General features: G+C 39.5%; 1 protein-coding gene across 5 annotated transcripts in view; it reads left to right on the forward strand.

Moving 5' to 3' along the window:
- MSH3 (mutS homolog 3) overlaps positions 1-25,338 on the forward strand; it is a 183,922-nt gene that overhangs the window by 34,745 nt on the left and 123,839 nt on the right. For all 5 annotated transcript variants that reach the window (XM_055562836.1, XM_055562838.1, XM_055562837.1 and 2 more), the window contains exons 9-11: positions 12,445-12,557; positions 16,452-16,566; positions 22,828-22,912. In XM_055562836.1, coding sequence (XP_055418811.1) covers positions 12,445-12,557; positions 16,452-16,566; positions 22,828-22,912 — 313 coding nt within the window. The remainder of the gene's footprint in view (positions 1-12,444; positions 12,558-16,451; positions 16,567-22,827; positions 22,913-25,338) is intronic.

The following is a 25,338-nucleotide window of genomic DNA, read 5'->3' on the forward strand; positions in this document are numbered from 1 at the left end:
GCAATCTTGATTCCAGCTTGTGCTTCATCCAGTCCGGCATTTCGCGTGATGTACTCTGCATATAAGTTAAATAAGCTGGGTGACAATATACAGCCTTGACATACTCCTTTCCCAATTTGGAACCAGTCTGTTGTTTCATGTCTGGTTCTAACTGTTGCTTCCTGACCTGCATACAGATTTCTCAGGAGGCAGGTCAGGTGGTCTGGTATTCCCATCTCTTTCAGAATTTTCCACAGTTTATTGTGATCCACACAGTCAAAGGCTTTGGTGTAGTTAATAAAGCAAAGTAGATTTTTTTTGGAACTCTCTTGCTTTTTCCATGATCCAGTGGATGTTGGCAATTTGGTCTCTGGTTCCTCTGCCTTTTCTAAATCCAGCCTGAACATCTGGAAGTTCACGGTTCACGTACTGTTGAAGCCTGGCTTGGGAATTTTCAGCATTACTTTGCTAGCGTGTGAGATGAGTGCAGTTGTGCGGTAGTTTGAACATTCTTTGCCATTGCCTTTCTTTGGGACTGGAATGAAAACTGACCTTTTCTAGTCCTGTGGCCACTGCTGAATTTTCCAAATTTGCTGGCATATTGAGTGCAGCTCTTTCACAGCATCATCTTTTAGGATTTGAAATAGTTCAACTGGAATTCCATCACCTCTTCTAGCTTTGTTCGTAGTGATGCTTCCTAAGGCCAATGTTCAGATTTCTTAATAGAATATTTTCAGCTATAAATTATAATGGCAAATATCAAAAGCTTTAATTTTTAATCAGCCTTAATCGAGTATAATTTACCTGCAATACAATTTACACAATTTAAGTGTATAAGTCAAATCAGTTTTGAAAAAATATATACATCAATGTAACCACCACCCCAATTAAGATATAGAACATTTCCCTCTTTTCAGAAAGTTCCCTGTGCCTCTTTGCATTCTTCTCCCTACCTCCACCTCCTACTCCAAACAAATACTGATCTGGTTAGACTGTTACAGAGTTTCACATAGATGGGCTCATTACAGTATGTGTTGTTTGTGTATAGCCCCTTACAGCATAAAACCTATGAGTGTGTGAGTTGTTTGTTCTTTTTTATTGTTTGTAGTATTTCCACAGAATTTGTTTATCCATTCACTTGCTGAACATTTGAGTGTTTGCCTATTTGCAGTAAAGCTGCTGAGCACATTGGTATTCTAGTCTTCTTATGGACATATGTTTTTATTTTGGGCAAATACCTAGGAGTGGAATCGCTGGGCTCTGTTGGTAAGTATATATTTAACTGTATAAGAAACAGCCAACCTTTTAATTTTATTTATTTTTGGCTGCACTGGGTCTTTGTTGGTGTGCATGAGTTTTCTCCAGCTGCAGAGAGCAGGGGCTACTCGCTAGTTATGGCGCACAGGCTTCTCGTTGCCATGGCTTCTCTTATGGAGTGTAGGCTCTGGAGCCTGGGCTTAGTTGCCTCGCATCATGTGGAATCTTCCCGGACCAGGGATCAAATCTGTGTCCCCTGTGTTGGCAGGTGGATTCCTAACCACTGCACCACCAGGGAAGCCCAAGCAAACTCTTAGTTACCCAATTATATGCTGTCGTCAGCAGGATATGAGAATTATAGTTGCCCTATATCTTTGCCAGTCCTTGGTGTTAACGATGTTTTTAATTTTAGCCATTATAGTGAGTGTGAAGTCGTGTCTCATTTTTGGTTTTAACTTACTTTTTCTTTTTTGATCACCAATGATGTTTTCATATGCTTCTTTTGCTTGTTAAAGAAAAAAATGGGTTGCCCTCCTACAGTATTGGTGGGAATGTAAATTGGTGCAGCTACTATGGAAAACAGTATGGAGGTTCCTTAAAAAGCTAGGAATAGAATTGCCATAAGATCTAGCAGTCCCATTCCTGGGCATATATCTAGAGAAAACTCTAATTTGAAAAGATACATGCTTTTGTTTTTAGCATCATTATTTACAGTATCCAAGACATGGAAACAACCCTAAATGTCTATCAACAGATGAATGAATAAAGAAGATTTGGTACATATATAGAATATTACTCAGCCATAAAAAAGAATGAAATAACGTTATTTATAGCAACATGGATGGACCTAGATTATCAGAGATTATCACACTACGTAAAGTCAGGCAGACAGAGGAAGACAGATACCATACGATACCACTTGTATTGTAGTTCAGTGGCCAAGTTGTGTGCAGTTCTGCAGCTCCACGGACTGCAGCATGCCAGACTCCCCTGTCCTTCATTGTCTCCTGGTGATGTGTGTGCTCGATCACTCAGTCATGTCTCAACTCATGTGACCCCCAGGGACTGTAGCCCGCCAGGCTCCTATGTCCATGGGATTTCCAAGGTAAGAATACTGGAGTGTGTTGACATTTCCTTCTCCAAGGGATCTTCTTGATTAAGGGATCGAACCCACATCTCTTGTATCTCCTGCGTTGGCAGGTGGATTCTTTACCACGAGTGCCCCCTGGGAAGCCCTCACTATGTCCTGGAGTCTGCTCAAATTCATGTCCATTGAGTTGTTGATGCTGTCTAACTGTCTTAACCTCTGCTCATTATATGCTGTATCTAAAATGTCGTACAAATAAACTTATTAACAAGACAGAGAAAGACTCACAGACGCAGAAAACAAATTTGTGTTTACCAAAGGTGAGAGTGGAAGAGGGATAAATTAGAAGTTCGGGATTAATGGATGCAAACTGCTATATACAAAATAGATAAACAAGATCCTACTGTATAGCACAGGGAACTACATTCAGTATCCTATAATACACCGTGATGGAGAAGAATATGGGAAAAGATATGCATATATGTGTGTGGATTTGGGTGCTCAGTCGTGTCTGACTCTGCAGCCCCATGGACTGCAGCCTGCCAGGCTCCTGTGTCCATGAGATTTCCCAGGCAAGAATTCTGGAGTAGATTGCCATTTCTGACTCTAGGGGATCTTCCCAACCCAGCTTGGACCCATGTCCCTTGTGTCTCCTACATTGGCAGGTGGTTGCCTTACCACTGTGCCACCTGGGAAGCCTGAAATCATTTAAACATACACATATATTCCACTCGTTTTCAGATTCTTTTTCCATATAGGTCATTACAGAGTGTTGAGTAGAGTTCTCTGTGCTGTACAGTAGGTCCTTATTAGTTATCTATTTTATATATAGTAGTGTGTATATATCGACGTTATCAGTTTTAGAGTTTAGCAGCTTTTGTTAATTTTTCTAATACTTAACTTTAAAATTAATCCATATCTTTCGTTTTCTCATTTTTAAAAATTAAAAAAATTTTGATTTATTGGAATTCAGTTGCTTTACAATGTTGTTAGTTTCTGCTGTACAGCAAAGTGAGTCAGCTACATGTATATACATATATCCATATATCCTCCTCCTTGGTTCTCCTTGCCACTCCCACTTCGCATCGCACCCATCTAGGTCACCACAGAGCACCCAGCTAAGCTCCCTGTGCTGCATAGCAGATTCCGACTGGCTATCTATTTTACACGTAGTGGTGTGTACATGTCAATCCCAGTCTCCCAATTCATCCCATCCCCTGCCTGTCCTGTGTCTGTTCGCTATGTCTGCATCTCTATTCCTGCCTTGCAAATAGGTTCATCTGTACCATTGTTCTAGCCTCCACATATATGTGTTAAAATACAATATTTATTTTTCTTTTTCTGGCTTACTTTACTCTGAAAACTGCTATTTAAGTGACCCTTAGAGTGACTTCTTTTGTTTCTCCCTGTTTAATGAAAATGGTTTGTGTCTGTTTTGGGGAGGGGCAGTAGTTTCTGAAATCCCTCTTTAGCTTTTCCCTAGCTTCATCCCTGGAGTGAAAAAGGTGCCATTAGAAACACATCTTGGGAGCTACTGAGAATATTTCTCATTGCTGATGTGTTCTTTCCTTTGTGCCTGTCCTGCTCAGTTCCATCTGTTTTTAAAGCTCTCTCTTTTGCCCTTGAGCACCTGACTACTGCTATCTTGCATTCTTAAGTAGCAGTGAGAATATTAATAATAATAGCAGTAGCTAACAGTAGGTATTAGATACCTATTCTAAGGGCTTTATATTTATTGACTGAGTTAATCGTCACAAACCCCATGAGGGAGCAACTGTTCTTTTAATACAGATTTCCAGGAAACTGAGGCCTAAGGCTGTTAAGTCTAGGGTATTCCACCAGTAAGGGGCAGAACTGGGATTTGACCCAGACTTCCTGGTTCTGAAGCACAGGCTCGGAACCACTCCATTATACGGCTTCTCAGGAAAAACACACAGAGAAGCAGCCATTCCCTTCCTTCACCTCTGCTGCTTCTGGATTTCAAAAGGAGTAGTGTTACAAGCTGGAATCAAGATTGCCGGGAGAAATATCAATAACCTCAGATATGCAGAGGACACCACCCTTATGACAGAAAGTGAAGAGGGACTAAATAGCCTCTTGATGAAAGTGAAAGAAGAGAATGAAAAAGTTGGCTTAAAGCTCAACATTCAGAAAACGAAGATCATGGCATCTGGCCCCATCACTTCATGGGAAATAGATCAGGAAACAGTGGAAACAGTGTCAGACTTTATTTTTTTGGGCTCCAAAATCACTGCAGATGGTGACTGCAGCCATGAAATTAAAAGACACTTACTCCTTGGAAGGAAAGTTATGACCAACCTAGATAGCATATTGAAAAACAGAGACATTACTTTGCCAACAAAGGTTCGTCTAGTCAAGGCTATGGTTTTTCCTGTGGTCATGTATGGATGTGAGAGTTGGACTGTGAAGAAGGCTGAGCGCCGAAGAATTGATGCTTTTGAACTGTGGTGTTGGAGAAGACTCTTGAGAGTCCCTTGGACTGCAAGGAGATCCAACCAGTCCATTCTGAAGGAGATCAGCCCTGGGATTTCTTTGGAAGGAATGATGCTAAAGCTGAAACTCCAGTACTTTGGCCACCTCATGCGAAGAGTTGACTCATTGGAAAAGACCCTGATTCTGGGAGGGATTGGGGGCAGGAGGAGAAGGGGACGAGAGAGGATGAGATGGCTGGATGGTATCACTGACTTGATGGGCGTGAGTTTGAGTGAACTCCGGGAGTTGGTTATGGACAGGGAGGCCTGGCGTGCTGCGATGCATGGGGTCGCAAAGAGTCGGACACAACTGAGTGACTGAACTGAACTGAACTGAATGTTTTATAGCACAGTTGACATTATTTTGGTTAATATTCCATGAAACTTTCATTCCTTTGTAATGCATATTACGGTTTGTATTTCTCTCTCTGGCAGTAAAGTTCTTGACAAAAAGCATGTGGGCTTCAAACAAAGTAACTTTATTTCTGAAGGTATTACTCTACAAACCTATTTCTGAAGGTATTACTTTACAAACCACAGTCCCACGGGTCCAGTATAAAGCACAGGTCATCCTGGCCTGTGGTTATTCTTCTGGGAAAGCTTCTTAGAGGAGGTGAGTCCTGGCTGGCTTGTTAAGTTAGAATGTGTGCACAGGCCTGTGGCTGTGGTATGTGGAGATGGGTGGTAAAAAGAGTCATGATTGGGATAGTCTGAAAGATTAAGAAGAGATGGAGGTTTTAAAATACTGTTCCATGGGAGTTCATCCTTGGGAAAGATTTCTAGGGTCAGGGAAGAAGAGCTGGTTATGACTGTAGACAGAAATGATGCCTTCTCTAGGCCCCTGGACTTTCTGCCCCCTTTTCCTCTCCCTTCATCTTCCCCTTCCCACTGGCTCCTCAACTTTGAGTACTCTAATTCTCTTTATTTTCCTAACCTCATTGCAGATAGAAGTGCTTTCCTTCAGGTTAACAATTCCCAGACAGATTAGCAATCTTTTGATGGCGTGTTACCTGTTTTTTTTTTTTTTTTTTTTTTTCCCTCTTAAAGTAAATACTACTGTAAAAGAAAAAATAAAAGCCAGAAGATTTTCTTGGAAAGACATGACTTTAGCTAGTGTAGACGTCTTCCCTTAAGATAAGATCTCCTATCTTAGTCTTTAGAACAGCAAGCACAGATGCCAGCCTTGGTTACTCGCTGGACTTTAGGCCTTCTCTCTGCCTCGGGCCCCATGGGGTTTACACAGTGCGCAAGGAAGTTCTCAGTCCTTCCCCTCGCTCCCCAGCTGGGCTGTCCTCTGGGGCCACGTCCTAGTGTTTCTTTACCTCAGCTCTTTCTAATCCTGCAGGGGCTTGGCCCTAAACCTGCTTTTACTTTCTAGCCCCCAGCAGTAACTTGGCAAGGGTCCTTTTCCCTCTGCATGGTGGGGAAGGGGGGTCATCGTGGTCTCTAGAATCTCTGACTTATCCTCTGTCTCCCTCTTGGCTGGGGCTGAAGCAGCCTCACCAGCTGAAATCAGACTGAGTTTTTCTCACTTCCATTTGTTGCCATCTTTAAGATGCTGTCTGTGAGATGGTGTCTGCCTCCTTCTCTGGACAGTGAAAGACTCCTTTTTGACTTTTCTAAAACCCTATACTTTCTATTGAGTTCTTACTGAATTTTTAAAAAGTAGAAAATGAGCATCTTGGTTCACATCAGTGAAAAGCTTGAAGGTGGGCTGGAATTAGGATGGCTGGGTTTACGAGCTCTTCTTCTTTGTCTCCCACTCTGGTGTTGGCTGATGGCGCGTGTTCCGCAAGGTGTCAGGATGGTGGCAGCCACCGTCTCCTGAGCTCCTAGCCCTCCAGGTTCAAGTTGGGGGAAATGGACAGACGTCTTCCGGGAGCGCCTATGTAAATCCAGTTTCCTTTTTTTTTTCCTCTCTTCTTAATAAACAATTTTTAATAAGTAGTATATTCTAATGGTTCAGAAATTTAAAATTCTTAAAAGAATATGGGATGAAAAGCTTTTCTTCTATCCTGTCCTTTTTATCTTTAAGTAGCTCTCTTTGTCTTGTTATAATGCTTTATGTCCTGAATTTTACCTTGTCTAATAGCAAAATCTTGTCCCATGCTTTTTAAAAAAATTTGTTTTCGCCTAATATATTCATCTGGGCAGTTTTTTCCATCTATCCATTTCTACCCTTTCTGAATGATTTAAAATTTTGTTCCTATTGGTAGTGTAGAAAGTTTTTCTATCTTGTAATCCAGTCTGAGGTTAATTTCCTTTAAATAGGTGAGTTTAACTCACATTTGTTGTCATGGCAGATAAATGTGATATTAGCTTGCCTGTATTTAGTTTTCTATTTTAAATATCTTTCAAAGAATCTTTCACGTGTGGTATGTTTTCCTTGCTGTTCTTCTGGGGTTATTCTGATATTTTTGTTCTAGTGGTTGTCTTTATAATTTGACATTATGCCCTCTGTCTTTTAAGAAAGTGGTGACAGTTCCCTATTATGAGCAGTGATAAAATTAATGAATTTCATCCTAATATGGAGACATCGTGACTATGTTACATGGTCTGTTTTATTTAATCTCAACCTCTACTGCATTCTGTTTTCAGAGGACAGAATTTAATCACTCAGCAAGCTTGGAACTCAGTCTGTATTGTTATTATCAGTAAATACACTGTCAGAAGAGGCCTTGAGTTTTCATAGAGTAGATTATCAGCCTTTAACAAGGCTTTTTTTAATCTATAAAAATGATAGTTTCCAAAGTCAGCATAGATCATAAAATTGGTAAGCTGACATTTGGTCACAATTACATTACCAAAACCTTTGTAGGTAGTCTGTTACTCAACACCTGAAAATTACCAGTTTTACGTCCAAGTTGACTTTAAAAGTTCCTCGGTCTAAGGCTCCCCCTCCTTTTTAGCATGGATTCCACTCTTGTTGAGAGTCTTATCACCACTTAACTTTTCAAATACAGTATATTTGGCAACTGACAGGCATGTAATATACAAAAAGGAATTTTTTAAATTGGAAATCTTAAGACAGTCCAGCTTTGCCTACCCCATGTAATGACTGAGACTCCTCGCATGTTGACATTAGTCCTCCCATCCGGCCCAGAGGGGCGGTTGCCTCCCCAGGTCCCTGGAGGAACATAGCTTCTGCGGCCTCTTTTCCATTCAGAAGGCTTCAACCCCTGGTCACAAACAGCCTCTTAAGAGGGTGGGAAGATGTTTTTTTGTTTCTGTTTTTTTAAAATCATTTTTAAAGTCCTGTGTCAATTACTTGACCTTAGTTGACTTCCTTACTGGTTTTTTTGGTGAAAAGATACTGACTGCCCACCTCTAATAGAGCAGCTAAAACATGAACTGTCTTTGGAGAAGATTTACATTTCCACTTCGTACTCTAGTCCTGTGATGGTCACCAGTATTTTTCATATAGATGAGTGTTTGTGGTCTGCACTTTGCCTGTGGATCACCCCCAAAACGCTGCTGAAAATACCTTCTCCCCCAGCTTCCTGCTGAATTCAGATTGAATTCAATTCAATCTGAATTCAGATTGAACACATTTGGGGTGTGGCACCTGTGCTTTTAATGTTTGTTGCTGGTGTTTCCCACCCAGGTATTTCCTCAGGCTGCAGTTTGAAGAAACCAAGATCGACAGTTCTCTGTTGAATATAGAAATTTTACTAATATCCAGTTTGACAAAATCCTCTGGCTGGATATTACTCTTTATGTATACAGTGTTTCAGGAAGGCTTTTGTTTCGAAGATACAGTGATTTGATTTTACCATAAAAAGAAAAAAATCTAGGAAACCACAGATTAGAGATTTCACATATAATTCCAACCAGTTTGTGGGGGAAAAAAAAATGTAGGAGGGTATTTAACATACAGATTGCAAAATGTTGAATTTAACACTCTTGTAATGCTTCCATGGAAAGCCTCAGAGATAACTGACAAGTCATTTTTTATCAGATTTAATGGGTTTCTAAATTCTTATCTGCTTCTCGAACAAAATGTTAATTAGAACAGTAATTAAGTTACCAGCTGCCTCGTGTGTTCACTCTAGGAACTTGTACAGAAACGTTGTGGGACTCATGTAAGGTCACTCATTGCTCTTTGAGTGGCTAAATAACTTTGCAACAGGCTTCTAAAAATTCAGGTATTAAGGGTGTCTATAGGAAGATAAAAATTGACAAGAGATTTGCAATAGTTAGTCTGATACTCTCTGCATTGGATTAAGGTGGAAAAATCCTCTTCAGCACCACAGATGGGGGAAAATCCTCCCTTTAAGATTTCTTTCTGAAGCAGCTGATGCCTGTCTAGTTTTATAGTAGAACAGAAAAAGTCTTTGGAGGTAGGTATGCGGGCACAGACATTCTGGGGGAAAAAAACTAAGAAATCAAGTTTATAACTTTATTTAAGTAGTACAGAGCATCATTACAAGTATAATATATTCCAGGAATGCAGGGTTCATTCAGCATTAGAAAATACGAATAATATAAGGTTAAGTGAGAGGAAACCATATGATCATTTTAACACCTGTAAAAATAATGTTAGGTAAGATTCAGTAATCGTTTATGACTAATTTTTTTCTTTTTGCAAAAACTGGGGAACTTACCAAACCTTTGCCTAACAAGTCATTTACTCCAAAACCCACAGCAAATATCATACTTAAGAGCTGAAACTTTGGAAGCATTCCCATTAGCTTTAGTAAGAAACTAAGGATGCCTGTTGGCATTACCTTTGTTCAACGTAGCCCTGGAGGTCTTAGCTTGTAGTGTAATGAGGTAGGAAAAAGAAATGAAAAATAGAAATTTTCCTCTTGTGGGTGGTATTAATATATACACAGACAATATAAGAAAAAAGTGTTTAGTATAATTGCTACATATAAGAATTTGGGTTCATGTACACCAATGATAAGCTTTTAATAAATATAATAGAGAAAAGATTCCCTTCATAGTATTATTAATCTAAGAGTGAGTGTAACCAAAGATACATATAATATGGGGAAAATAATAGAACAATATTGTTAGATATAAAAGACATGAATAAGTAGAGATCTTACGCCATCTTTAACAGTGGGATCTCTTAATTTGTTAAGATATCATTTCTCTCTAAATTAGTTCATTGCAATCCAGTCAAAAGCCCAATAAGATTTTTGTAAAACTTGACAAAATGAACCTAAAATTTTAAAGAAAATCAGAAGCCCAGAAGTAATGAAGACAAGGTGGGGGCCTTGCCACAAATATTGATACCAAGCCATGGAAATTACAGTACTATGGCCCTGATACAGAGGTAGACAAAAGATAGTAGAATAGGATATAAGCTAGAAACAGTGTCACACATATACAGAAATGTGGGGGCAGCATCATAAATCAGTAGTAAAAGATGGAATGTTTTATTTTATTTTATTTATTTATTTATTTTTAAATTTTATTTTCTTTTTAAACTTTACATAATTGTATTAGTTTTGCCAAATATCAAAATGAATGGTGCTTGGTCATTAATTCATAATCATATGGAAAATAAAAGTGTATTTTCAACTTCACACCATCCTCCCAAATAAATTTGGATTAATTAAATTTGAATGACAAATCTTAAAAGTCTACTCAAATATAAGAAATAATCGAAAATATAAAAAGAAGCATGTCTAGCTTTATGTACAAATCTTGGAAATATAGTACTGAGTGCAAAAGCAAGTTGTAGAAGTGTATGTATAATAAAGTATTGCTTATATGAAATTTAAAACATGAAACAATACAATGTATTGTGTAAAGATGATAAAATATGTTGTAAAATATAAAAACATACATGGTGGTGATATACACCAAGTTGATGGTAGCATTTACTTCTAAAGATGGTAGATGAATATGACTGAAGAGGGACATGTGCAGGATACATCTGCATCTATAATTTTTTTAGATAAAAATGTTCTAAAGTAACCTGTGGCAAAATATTAACATCAAGTGAATGTCCAATAGTAAAGAAATGGTTGTATAAACTATGGCTTTTACATACTATCAGATATTTTTTTAGCCATTAGAAAGAATGAGTTGTATCTAGGTCACTTTATATGGAGGGAATTCCAGGAGTTATTACTTAGTAGAGAAAACAAGATAAAGGAAAGTTTGTATAAAGTCGCTCCATTTTTATGAAACAGTGTATATGTGAGTATATATGTATATGACCATATGAACATGAAAAAAATGAGAAAGGATTCCTCTTAGGCTGTTAGCATGGCTTGGGAGTGAGGTCATTAGGAAAGGAGAAGAGGGAGGGAAAAGGGGAGTCAAGCAAAATAGGAAATGGATGAGACAGTGTACTATCAGCATGGATGATGATTTGATGATTTTGTTTATGTACTCAGATGAGCATATATACATACATACATGCATATTTTTAAAGAAGTGTTCAGTTCAGTTCATTTCAGTCACTCAGTCGTGTCCGACTATTTGCGACCCCATGAATCGCAGCACGCCAGGCCTCCCTGTCCATCACCAACTCCCGGAGTTCACCCAAACCCACGTCCATTGAGTCAGTGATGCCATCCAGCCATCTCATCCTCTCTCGTCCCCTTCTCCTGCCCCCAATCCCTCCCAGCATCAGAGTCTTTTCCAATGAGTCAACTCTTCGCATGAGGTGGCCAAAGTACTGGAGTTTCAGCTTTAGCATCATTCCTTCCAAAGAACACCCAGGACTGATCTCCTTTAGAAAGGACTGGTTGGATCTCCTTGCAGTCCAAGGGACTCTCAAGAGTCTTCTCCAACACCACAGTTCAAAAGCATCAATTCTTCAACGCTCAGCCTTCTTCACAGTCCAACTCTCACATCCTTACATGACTACTGGAAAAACCATAGCCTTAACTAGACAGACCTTTGTTGGCAAAATAATGTCTGTGCTTTTTAATATGCCATCTAGTTTGGTCATAACTTTCCTTCCAAGGAGTAAGCGTCTTTTTAATTTCATGGCTGCAATCACCATCTGCAGTGATTTTGGAGCCCCCCAAAATAAAGTCTGACACTGTTTCCACTGTTTCCCCATCTATTTCCCATGAAGTGATGGGACCAGATGCCGTGATCTTTGTTTTCTGAATGTTGAGCTTTAAGCCAACTTTTTCACTCTCCTCTTTCACTTTCATCAAGAGGCTTTTTAGTTCCTCTTTTAACTAAAGAGTGGGAGTTGACCTAAGAGGAATTTACTATATTTGACTGGGAAGGCTCTGGTAGAAGAAATGGACTTAGCACAGAGCCAACCAGACAAAGATGCCTTTTTGAGGAAAGAAATACTCAGTGATGTCTTCTCTTGTTAGTGGGTTTAAACAAATGATGCAATTAAATTGATTGCTTTTCCGTTTTTCTCTCTTTCGTGTTTATTAAAGTAACTGACTGTAATTTTAATAAGTTCTTGATAATAGTATGTTTAGAGTGTTCACTATGTGGAGGTGTTATAAAATACCAGTAGTTAAAGTAATAGTATTTTATGAAATGTAGACTTTTGACAGGGAAACCTTAGATCTTTTTTTTTTCCCCATCTTGGGGAAGAATAATGGATGAGTATTTATTTTGGTCAGGTCAGGGCCTGAATACAGATAGTTCAAGATTATGTATACTTATTTTTTAAATTTTTGTTTTTTTTTCTTTCAGTGTGCGGGATGATAGAATTCGAGTAGAAAGGATGAAGAATGTGTATTTTGAATACAGCCATGCTTTCCAAGAGGTTACAGAATTTTATGCAAAAGATGTAGTTGACATTAAAGGTAAATATTTTATACATGTTAGCCATATGTCCACAAATGTAACTGAGTTGAGATTTGAATAAAGGTACAAATTTGACGTAAAGGCTAGTGAAAGCTCGGTAGTTATTGATAAACAACTGGAAGAAGCAGAGGAAAGCATTCACTGTTCTTACACTTAGAGGAATAACTGCAGTTGCTTTTTGTAGTTATGACCATTTTAGTAATGTGATGTTTTTGACATATTCATGGAGTGTGACAAGTTAATTACTGAGTCATCTTCCTTCTTCCTTCCCTCAAAAGGTGGCCATGATTTTCCTTGCAGTTTTATAAAATGTGTGGAGAAATCTCCTAAGGAAGGCTAGCACTTCTAAAAATTAATGCCCAGAATTAAAATACCAGAACATTGTTGACAGTCTTAATAGGTTGAATCCATTATTTGTCTAATTCACATTTCCTCAGCTGAGTATCTGTTTGATTTGGCCTGCACCCCTCATTCTTGCCAGTCCAGCTTATGTTAAGATCCATTTTTACCCTGTTGCAAAGCTTTCACCCTTGGACCAACCTCCCCCAGCTCCCTCTTAGGCATCAGTGTCTTAGGGCATTTTTCCCCCATCCTTTTTAATCTCATGGTGTCTTGGCCGATGCCAAGGAATCATCAAATTATGCTAAACTATAGACAAGACTAAGTCATGAAATTATCATAAGCCACTCTTGGCATCCAATTCACCTAGAATCACATAGGACAGAAAATCCAGTTTGCTGGCACAGCACCGTTTTTTTTTAGCGGGAGGAGTCCTCTCCGTCTTTGCAGCAGTCCATAGAGCCACTGGGTGCTGAACTTCCTGGCATCCTCTAGTGACAACTCAGCTGCAAAGAAAGCAGGTGGATGCAGGGTCTGCCCTACAGGAAACCTTAGCTCTTGCTGGAATTTCTCCAAAGGACATACCAAGTTCAAAGAGTCAATGTACTGAAGGAAGGCCAAAATTCTAGAATCAGGTAATTCCTCTCCTAGTCTGGATGCAGTTTCCTGATTTCAGGCCATTTCCGCCATATGCAGTGCTGTCTCATAACACATGGGCATTCCATCTTTATCAGGTTTCCTGGGGAACAGAGCTGGGCAGTCAAAAGATGAAGTTCTCAGTAGAAGAGAAAAGCGTTAATTCTTCATTTACACCTTGTTTTTACAAAAAGTTATGTTGAAAGTAATATACTTTATATTACAGATTTGTAGAGAGTATCTTATAATTTTTTCTAAAGGTAGTAAATACCTACTGCCAAAAAAAAAGATCAAAACATAGTTGTGTATAAGGAAAAAGGTAAAAGTCCCTCCTGTCAAATTCTTAAGAATTTTTTGATGTACAGGTCTACACATGAATATGCATAATTCTTTATTTTTATTAAATATGACTTGGATTTATTATTTCAACTAATTTTTATTGAATGCCTATTAAAAGTATTGTTTATACTTAAAGAAATTAGACAAAAATTCCTGCCCTTCTGGAGTTTTTTAGTCTAGTGGGAGGAGGTGTACAATAAAATAGTGTTTGAAGGTGATGAGTTCTTTAGAGAAAGGCAGGGAAGGTCTTCCCTGGTAGCTCAGTGGTAAAGAACCCAGCTGCCAGTGCAGGTCCTACGGGTTTGATCCCTGGTCTGGGAAGATCCCACATGCCGCAGAGCAACTAAGCCCCTGCACCACAACCACTGAGCCTGTGCTCTAGACTCTGGGAGCCGCAACTACTAAGCCCACGTGCCTCAGCTACTGCAGCCTACCGCACCCTGGAGCTCGTACTCAGCAACAAGAGGAGCCGTCGCGGTTGACAAGCCTGTGCGTCACAACTGGAGAGTAGCCCCTGCTTGCAGCAACTAGAGAAAAAGCCCGCGCAGCGGCAAAGACCCCGCACAGCCAAAAATAAATAAATGAGCAGAGTTTAAAAAGAAGACAGACAGGGAAGAGGTGAATTTTTAAATGCAGTGGTGAAGGAAGACCGCACTGAGAAAATGCAATTGAACGAAGATGGAACAAAGATTAGAGGGGTTAAGGGGGAAAACCACGTGGATGAGCAAAGAAACAGTTTTTCAGGCAGAAACAACACTAAGTACAGCATGTCTGAGTGCCAGGTGTGTTTAAAGAATGTCAGGGAGCCTGGGTGCTGGTACAGAGTAGCTAAGGAAGAGACTATTAGGAGGCAAGCTCAGAGATAAAAGGAGATGGAGAGCAGGTTTTTTAGGGACTTTTAGATCCTTATGAACTTGAGCCACATCTCTCAGTGAGTTGAGAGATGTTGCAGGATTTGAAAGCCAAGTAATCTAATGATATGATGTACGTTTTCAAAAGGATTCCTCTGCCTGTTCTGTTAAGAATACCCTATTTCTGCTTTATTGACTATGCCAAAGCCTTTGACTGTGTGGATAAAAATAAACTGTGGGAAATTCTGAAAGAGATGGGAATACCAGACCACCTGACCTGCGTCTTGAGAAATCTGTATGCAGGTCAGGAAGCAACAGTTAGAACTGGACATGGAACAACAGACTGGTTCCAAATCGGGAAAGGAGTACATCAAGGCTGTATATTGTCACCCTGCTTATTTAACTTCTATGCAGAGTACATCATGAGAAATGCTGGGCTGGAAGAAACACAAGCTGGAATCAAGATTGCCGGGAGAAATATCAATAACCTCAGATATGCAGATGACACCACCCTTATGGCAGAAAGTGAAGAGGAACTAAAAAGCCTCTTGATGAAGGTGAAAGTGGAGAGTGAAAAAGTTGGCTTAAAGCTCAACATTCAGAAAACAAAGATCATGGCATCCGGTCCCATCAAACAGTGGAAACAGTGTCAGACTTTATTTTTTTGGGCTCCAAAATCACTGCAGATGGTGACTGCAGCCATGAAATTAAAAGACGCTTACTCCTTGGAAGGAAAGTTATGTCCAACCTAGACATCATATTCAAAAGCAGAGACATTACTTTGCCAACAAAGGTTCGTCCAGTCAAGGCTATGGTTTTTCCTGTGGTCATGTATGGATGTGAGAGTTGGACTGTGAAGAAGGCTGAGCGTTGAAGAATTGATGCTTTTGAACTGTGGTGTTGGAGAAGACTCTTGAGAGTCCCTTGGACTGCAAGGAGATCCAACCAGTTCATTCTGAAGGAGATCAGCCCTGGGATTTCTTTGGAAGGAATGATGCTAAAGCTGAAACTCCAGTACTTTGGCCACCTCATGCAAAGAGTTGACTCATTGGAAAAGTCTCTGATGCTGGGAGGGATAAGGGGCAGGAGGAGAAGGGGACAACAAAGGATGAGATGCTTGGATGGCATCACTGACTTGATGGACGTGAGTCTGAGTGAACTCTGGGAGTTGGTGATGGACAGGGAGGCCTGGCGTGCTGCGATGCATGGGGTTGCAAAGAGTCGGACACAACTGAGCAACTGAACTGAACTAAACTGAACTGATAGGGCACAGGGATAAAGGTGGGAGACCAGATGGAAAGCTAAAGGGAAAGTCCTTCCCAGTAGTAGGTGCATACCAATCTAGAGGTACTGAAATTTGTTTATCTATTAATTGATATTCAATTAGGTTTTCTGTAATTTTTTACTACTATGAAAGATTTTTCAACTCATTTCCTTGTATACACATCTTTAACAAGCATTTTGGAGTACTTCTGGGTCAAAGCAGATGAGCATTTTACACTTTGAAAATACTTGATCCCTTGCTTTTGAAAGAAGGTTCAATTCAGAAAATTGCCCTTTTTCATACTCTAGGTATTTATAATCTATATTTTTCCAAAGGGTAATTTTAGAAGTTAAGTGTCTAAACGATTATTTCAATAATTATAAACAAAATTTTATTTCACTTAATGTTTGTTTTTAAATATGATGAATAATAATTTTAATGAAGGTATATATTCTGTTTTTTAGATTCTCAAAGTTTTTCTGACATCATTAACTTGGAGAAGCCTGTGATTTGTTCTTTGGCTGCCATAATAAGATACCTCAAAGAGTTTAACTTGGAAAAGGTGCTTTCCAAACCCAAGTAAGTGGTTTCTGACAAATTTTAAGAAGGGTGGGGTTATATTAAAAAACATTTCTTAAATTGAATTTGGTAAGTACTGTACTCAGTTACCTGCTCTTGATGGAATACTGTATTCTGGGGCAAGAGTGACCTGTGTGGTATTGTTACTGAGGAGTATTAAAAATGTTAGTTGACATAAAAAATTAATAGAAGGCTTAAGAATTGGGTCAGTTTGTATTCATGATTGCTATTGAATGTATTTTAGTGTTGAGTAAAGAACTGTGCTTTATATTAAAGCACAGTTAATTGACAAGTTGTATTAAGAAGGGGTATTTAAAAACGTTCATAAAACTTCATCACCTTTCTTATTCTTGATTTCAGTCATTATTTCACAGACCATAAAGATGAAGATAAAGAGGACAGCCACTAACATAGACAGCTTTTTAAAAGAGTGATTAATTTTGTAGAGTTGAGAGATTTAAAAGCTGGCAATTGACCTTCTAAGAAAGTGCTAGCTTAAAAGCTGGTGGGGAAAAAAGGGTAACAGAATAATTTTCTTGCCTTTCCATGTTCTACCTTTACTGGCCTCTTACCTTTGGCTCTGTGAAGAATTATCCTGTATCATATTGATCCTGTAGGTAAGCTGCTTCCTCTTCTGCAGAGATGGAGTGGACAGATAGGAGCTGTCTCAGTAAAATATCATTTGGTACCAAGATTGGGAAGTCCTTGTCTTTGTCTATTTTAACCCCACCCAATGCACTTCTGAGACTTCTACCCAGTGTCCCAAGTATTTTGAGGTATTTCTATTTTCATTTGGAGAAGGCAAGGGCACCCTACTCCAGTACTCTTGCCTGGAGAATCCCATGGATGGAGGAGCCTGGGGTAGGCTGCAGTCCATGGGGTCGCGAAGAGTAGGACATGACTGAGTGACTTCACTTTCACTTTCCTGCATTGGAGAAGGAAATGGCAACCCACTCCAGTGTTCTTGCCTGGAGAATCCTAGGGACGGCGGAGCCTGGTGGGCTGCGTCCGTGGGGTCGCACAGAGTCAGACACGACTGAAGCAACTTAGCAGCAGCAGCAGCCATTCTCGTTAGAGAACAAACTATACTAAGCCATGTGTGAACCTGGTCCTTGTTCATCCTGCTGTTTCTTATGATCTCATGTGACGTCCTCCACAATTTTAGGATCAGGGCTTGGCCAAAGACTTGAGCGCACCCTTCTACATCTCTCTGTGTGCGTCTCTGTCATCTCTGGCATTCGGTCTCACAGTTTCAACTTTCCTTGGTCTCTCCAAGAGGTTAGTCCTAGTGTTTATCTCTTTTTGTTTTTCTTCTCTCAGGCACCACAGTTCTATGCTGCCTGATGTTCAACTGCCTGAAAAACAATTTAAAATACACACACAAACACACAATTATATACATATGTGTATGTGTATATATGTATATGTGTGTGCGCATATGTAATACAATGTGTCCAGTTTTCTAATTGTGGCTAAAGAGCAATGTTCATGCATTTAATCTTTTTATGAATGAAAGCAGGTGAGGTTCCATGATTAAATACCACACAAAAGCAACAGAAGAGGGAGATGTATAAAGTAACAGCAGCTTTCCTAAACAGGGTCTATGTCTTGAAACTTATGGAAAACAAATTTTCACTTAAAAATTAGCAGTGGGAAAAGAACCAAATTGAAAATCCCATATAAAATTATAATAGAAAAGAATGGGGAACAGGATAATATCCTTATAGAAAATAAACGCACACCAGAAAGACATGCTCACAGATGAAATAAAAACTATAACCTACTACTTCAAAATGAGCTAAACGACGTTAAGGAAATGATGCTAAATGTGAAAGAACAAAGGAGAATAGATGAGAAATAGGAAGGATTTGAAATGAGATGATAAGACTTAAGAATGAACTATATGTCCAGAAAAGATCAATTTAGGAATAAAGAGTAAACTAGAAGGAACACAAAAGAATATAAATATAACACTGATACTAAAAACAGATTAACATGGCAAGCCAAATGAGACATCTATCCTTAGAAAACCCTATTTCAAGCTTGACTCTTGACTGGCATCTGGGACTTGCATTTGGGGCCAATCTCCAGCATTTTCTGGTAAGAATGACTCCCTGTGCCTAAACCATTTCTGCAGGCAGTATGGTTTATATTGGACAACTACTTACTTTCTGAGAGCTGTAATTTTGGCACCTGCTCAGGAGCAGGTACCTTTGTAAAAACAGCCCCCCAGTGAAAAATCTGGAGAAGGCAATGGCACCCCACTCCAGTACTCTTGCCTGGAGAATCCCATGGGTGGAGGAGCCTGGTAGGCTGCAGTCCATGGGGTTGCTAGAGTCGGACACGACTGAGCGACTTCACTTTCACTTTCCTGCATTGGAGAAGGAAATGGCAACCCACTCCAATGTTCTTGCGTGGAGAATCCCAGGGATGGCGGAGCCTGGTGGGCTGCCATCTCTGGGGTCGCACAGAGTCGGACACGACTGATGCGACTTAGCAGCAGCAGCAGCAGCAGTGAAAAATCCTGGGTGCTGAGTCTCTAATGAACTTCTCTGGTAAATATTTCATATACATTGCCACAACTCACTCTGGGGTAGGTAAGTGCATCCTGTGTATTTCTGCCAAGGAGGACTCTTGGAAGCTTGCCCTTGGTTTCCTCCAGGCTTTGTCTTGTGTACCTTTTCACTTTTCTGATTTTGCTTTATATCCTTTCACTGCAATAATCATAGCTATATGAACTGTATGCTGAGTACTGTGTATTCTCCTAGTGAATCCTTGGAGATCTGTAGGTCATCGTTCTTACTATTTTCTTCTCTAATATGCTTACTGGCAGTAGTTAGGAATGCAAAGATATTCATTTTAATTGCAAATAAATTAGAAGTGAATTTACAATAAAACTGAATTTTTGTAATATGATATAATTTCTAAGTTAACAATCAAAAGTTAGACTAATAGTGAATGTATGAACTCTGAAAACTATATAGAGAATTATTTTATACTATGGATTTCATATGTAAGATGGTGCATATGGTAGGTTTTTTTTTTTCTGTTTTCATTTTCAAATAATGTTAACAGTATTTAAATAGAATCTTTGTAAGGGATTGATCTTTCACATAAGGTCTGCACCTTTGCTGCCTTTGTCTGAATCAGAAAGATTGGTTTTCATTTTTTTAAAAGTTGAAATAGGAGTGAGAAATAGGAGTGATGTGGAATCCTAAACTTCTTTGGCAATTTTTAGCAGGAATGTTTTTCTCCCATTATAAAACTTGATGTACATATACATCCTATGTATTATTGTTGTCTGAAATATTAATGAAGTATTTTCCCATGTTACTTGGAAGATTTCTGTCGAAGTTCACACAGTGTGAATGCTAGCCAGGCCTTGTTTATAAGGTTTATTTCAAAGCATATCAAATTTGGTTTCTTCCAAAAGGATAAATAATTTAGAGTTGCTTCATCAGTGATCACTCCTGTCAAATTCCTAGGGAATGCTGGCAGATACAACCCTGAGTTCAAAAATATATATATAATTCCTACCTGGAGAAGGCAATGGCAATCCACTCCAGTACTCTTGCCTGGAAAATCCCATGGACAGAGGAGCCTGGTAGGCTACAGTCCATGGGGTCACAAAGACTGAGCGACACGACTTTCACTTTAACTTTGAACATTCTTTGGCGTTGCCTTTCTTTGGGATTGGAATGAAAGCTGACCTTTTCCTATATGTAAATTGATGCCACTCTATTCTCATGACAGGTGTTCCCCAACGATGCTCCCAAGTCAGCCTTCTGAAATGGGGCCACATTTTTGCAAAGAAACAAGGCAGTTGGTGCTTTCCCCACACTATGGGGCCAGTTTCACCCATGGTGAAGCTGTGATAGTTTAGAGAGCGTTTGTGGTTTGGTTGGGGAAAGTCCTACTGCCTTGGGTCCTGGGAAACCTAAGGCCAAGGAAAAGGCTCTTCCAGAGCAACAGGAGATGGGCAGAGGTGGCCTGGGCAGAGGCTCCTGGAGAGCTTCGGACTTTAGGCTTCATGAGGCCCCTGGGAGAGCCAAGCTTCTGCCCCTGTCTCCACCAGCACCTTGCCAGCAGCCTTGAACCTAGTCTCGTGCCCTCCCAAGACTTGCCATCACCACCTGTGCAGGAGACCTATTAAAGCTTTCTACATGCGTGCTAAAAATATATATATATATATATATAATTCCTATTGAAAATAGGCATCGGCAGAGGAAATTTCTTTTGTATTTGTAAGGAAGAGTCGCAACTCCAGAGTACTTTATCATCCAAACATGGGAAACCTGAAAGCAGAGTTAGTTCTTTTAGTTGTTTGGTAATTATTGTGCCATAGGAATCGGGTTAACTTAATATTCCTAGTGGTCGATCTCTTTTATTAAGATGAGTGCAGATGTCAGTGCTGCTGGGCTGTGGATTCTTGATGCCAGCTAAGCATTCCCAGTGTCTGAGAATGATTAACACTTTATTGACGGGGGCATTTTTGTCGAAACTCATGCCCGTGGCATTAATACATCTCTGGTCAATAATATGTTAAGGTACTCAAGTGTTCATTAATCACCCCTAGGATGTAGTTTAAACCTGTCAGGAGAGGGGAAAGTAAGTGACTTTATTTAAACCTATGAGACCTGGTTGGGTACCAACTCAGAGGCCAGGCTAGCAGTACTTCCAACTATTTTTCACCATGAAGGAGTATGAACATCTGTTAGTTGTACAGCAAATCACTGCCCAATTGTTTCTTCCTAAAAATAATGTTTTACATTTTATTATTGTCTCTGGATGTTTCACATATATTTCTGGGCTTTATGACTCAAAGGAAAACAAAGAAACCTAAACTGGCCTCCCCATCGAAAGATGGCAGACCTTTGCTGAGCATCTGCTTTCTGCTAGGCTCTGCAGGTGCTGCAAAATGTGTAAGGCATAAATAACCTATGCCTCCACAGAGCTTAGATCTATTAATAAGGATCACCGAAGAACATAAATTTCCATAATGCAAGGCAGATTAACAGTTACAAGAAGAAGAGACTGGGCGCACATACCTGCTATCGGTGTTGGAGTTGCTTCCCTCTGAAAATCTTTTAACAAGTCATCTTTTGGAAGCTAGGTAAACCTGTCACAGGTATATTACACTGCCACGGGACAATGTTGAGTCGCTAGGTAGTGTTCCTAATATGCAGCAAGTTATTTCTTTTTCAGGGCTCTGGGTCTTAGCTGTGGGAGTCATCTAGAAGTCAAGGCATCTCTCAATGAACACTGGCTCCTTGGCCTTGATTCTAGGCTCTAGATTCCTAGATGAAGGCTTTCTTCCATTACTGGCTTGGGAAACTGGATTTTGTTTGTATCTTATTAGGGCCATGATGAGTGGGATTGGTTTTATGATGCAAACATTCATGCTTTCCCTCCAAATAGCTTAGTGACCTGCTGTTATTTTCTTTGCTTTGAAAAATGAGCCATCAAGTCTATAAGTGCTGTGGATAGAAATGTCAAAGGACTGACTTATAAAGGAAATTAATTATTGAATTAGTAATGCATTGATTAATATGTTTTTTAACATGAAAGACTAACAAGGATGCAGTTTGAATTGTGCATGCATTTAGTAATCACATTGAACTCAATACTCAAGCTTGTTTGAAATTTATTGAGCTTTTAATCTAGTTTGGGGTACTTGGAGGGGCATAAGGAAAATGTGAATTCTTTGAACTAAATAATTTCTACTTTTTCAGTTTAGACTTTACTAAAACATTAGCCACATGAATGTGTGGTCTTGATTATAGAATAAATAACATTTGCACGTATCAGAATGTTGATTAAAAGTTTTTAAAGTGTTTATCAAGATGATCTCATGCCAAAGAAGAGGGAGGACATTTTAAAGAACCTTGACATATTTTTCTAGCAAATTGCATAGCTTTTCCTGAAGAGACCCCCCCTACTTGCTTTCCTGATACTATGACTTGACTATGCTTGATTCTATTACTGGAAATTAAAAAACTAAAAAGCTGTTAATACCATTACTTCCCTTGTTTTAGTTTTTGGTGTGAGAACGGCTGTCCTTTCACATCAGTTTACCTAAAAGCACCAGCACTGGTGGAAGACAATCTTTTAATGAATATTCTTCTGGCTTTTTTTGGTTTGATTTCCTATCAGAGGGCTAAAACTTCTGTTGTAATGTTACTGGAATATTTGTAACCACTGAATTTGTTTCTTTGTTTCTTTATGCACTTGCCTCATGGCTTTTATTTCATTCCTTTACAGGAATTTTAAACAGTTGTCAGGTGAAATGGAATTTATGACAATTAATGGAACAACATTAAGGAACCTGGAAATCCTTCAGAATCAGGTCAGGCAAACATAAGGGCTATTTGATTCAAAATGGTTTTGAAAAGAAATTTGGGATGAAGCAGCAGTCTGTTCTTAGTGCAGGTGAAACAGTATTGTCTTCAGCCGGCTGGTCTGCCTCACATCTCTTGGTAATTGTACTGCTCACTTTTTGGAGAATCAAATACATGAAATACTTATTTGGAGGTTACATTGGGAGCTTTAGAGCATGCTTTTTAATGATTGAAGCAATATGGCCGTCCTCATATTTTCTATATTAAATATTTCTTTGTAAAGGTATCATCTTTAGAAATTAATATACAGTGGATATTTTTGATCTGCTTCGTTATGTTTTTCTATATATGTTTGTTTTCTACATAACTTTTTGTTAAAATGTCCATAGCCTTACTTCATTGTCCAGCGTATAAAACAAGTTTCTCTGATACTGCGTTTAACTGTGAGATACATAATACTTCACTTCACAAACTTTCATCATTGCTTACTTGCCCTTTATTGATGAATGTGAAGGATAATGAAGATATTAAAATTATTGCTTTTATTCATTAAATTATCACTTGAAAGTGTGAGCTGCTGCTGCTGCTGCTAAGTCGCTTCAGTCGTGTCCGACTCTGTGCGACCCCATAGACGGCAGCCCACCAGTATCCGCCATCCCTGGGATTCTCTAGGCAAGAACACTGGAGTGGGTTGCCATTTCCTCCTCCAGTGCATGAAAGTGAAAAGTCAAAGTGAAGTCACTCTAGCGACCCTATGGACTGCAGCCTACTAGGCTCCTCCGTCCATGGGATTTTCCAGGCAGGAGTACTGGAGTGGGGTGCCATTGCCTTCTCCAAAAAATAATGTTATTATAACATAAAGTCACAAAAATATAAGGTAGTTCCGAGTCATTTGAGTAAGTAGTGAAAGAGCTGAACCATCTGCTGTGAATCACTGCTATTGCTGTGAATTAAAGTAAATGCTGAATTAGTCAGTCTCCTGACTCTTGGATTTGTATATTACTGTCTGATTTCTCTCATTCAGGTTTCTCCCTCTGCCAGGCTGTCCTTATGTACTGCAGTCAGCCTTCCTGTTATGCATGAGCATTTTTATCATATCATTCTGTTATTTGGAAGTTGAGCATCTTTCCCGCAAGTCTTTCTCTTCAATGCTATATACATCCCCAAGACAGGAAACAAGTGGTAGGGGTAGAGCCCACAGTCAGAGCCTCCAGATGCAGCCCCAGCATTTCCTTACTTCTTCCACATCCTTCCTGTTCAGGTCCTATCACAGTGGCGTCAGTTCCAAAATCAAAGTCCTAAGGCAAAAATCATCCATCCTCAAAATACCCTTTAAAAATCCCTTTCTCTGTTAGAACTCAGGTGCTTGTAGAAGTGGAGGCTGAGAGTTAACATCTTCTGCTTGTCTTCACACTTCAGCTTTCTCCTCCTTTTCCATGGATCAGTGGAAAAGGGTCATGAGGAGGGGTCTGAGTAGCAAGAGAGAGCAAAGGTGTAACAGGCCTCCATCTCCCCCACCTGTCCCCTCCTGTCTGAGTGTGCTTCTCCAATGCTCCATGCTCTTCCTGGGACCCTTCACTGTGGTCCCAGCAGTTGGGCTTTTGTCTCAGGATAGGATGGTGCAGTCACCTATGTGGATTCCCCTCATAGGTCAGCTCTGCATGCCCAGCTCATCCTCAGGGAACCTTCCATGACCACTGTCGTTCCCATGTGTGCTTTGCTTTAAACTCCCGAGGTCTGGAGAGGTTGTAGCACACCTTTTATAGTTGCCTTCTGCCAGATGACATCGTGTCCTCATTAGGAGTCTTTCCTCCCACACTTGGATATAAGTGCCCTGAGGGAGGGACCGTGTCTTAATATACCTTTGCCAGTCATTCTACTGAGCACACGGGAGGTGTCCTATAAGTACCTGTTTGTTGATATGAAGGAAAAGGAAAAAGCAAAAAAAAATTCAGATGAAAATTGTAACTCTGTGTTCCAAATAAAACAAACCTATTAATAGACATTTTGTATTACAGTGAAACCTTGGTTAAAATTAAATACAATTTCTAGTTAATTGTAAATTTTTTCAATGGTAAAGTAGCAAAGCATAGATAAATTTTTGCTACGGATTTAATAAAACAGGCGAAAATCAAACCCTCCCGGGTACAGTCCTAGGGTGCAGTGCACGTTCACTTCTTTCTTTAAGAGAGAGTGTTGTCATGAGATTATCTGTCTTTAGAATGGCAACTCTTAAGTAGTGGGAGATACTGAATTGCCAAAGGAACATGAAATTATTTTCACTGTGCTTTCCTAAGGCAGGAAAGGATGCAGTTATATTTTTAAGGTATTTAGGACAGATGTTTTAAAAGAGACTTCTCAGTAATTTATTGTTAGTTAAAAACTATACGTAAACTGTATCTTTCTTATGCAAAATGTCAATACTTTGTGTGTG

Source organism: Bubalus kerabau, chromosome 1 (assembly GCF_029407905.1).
Source record: "Bubalus kerabau isolate K-KA32 ecotype Philippines breed swamp buffalo chromosome 1, PCC_UOA_SB_1v2, whole genome shotgun sequence".
Lineage (NCBI taxonomy): Eukaryota > Metazoa > Chordata > Mammalia > Artiodactyla > Bovidae > Bubalus > Bubalus kerabau.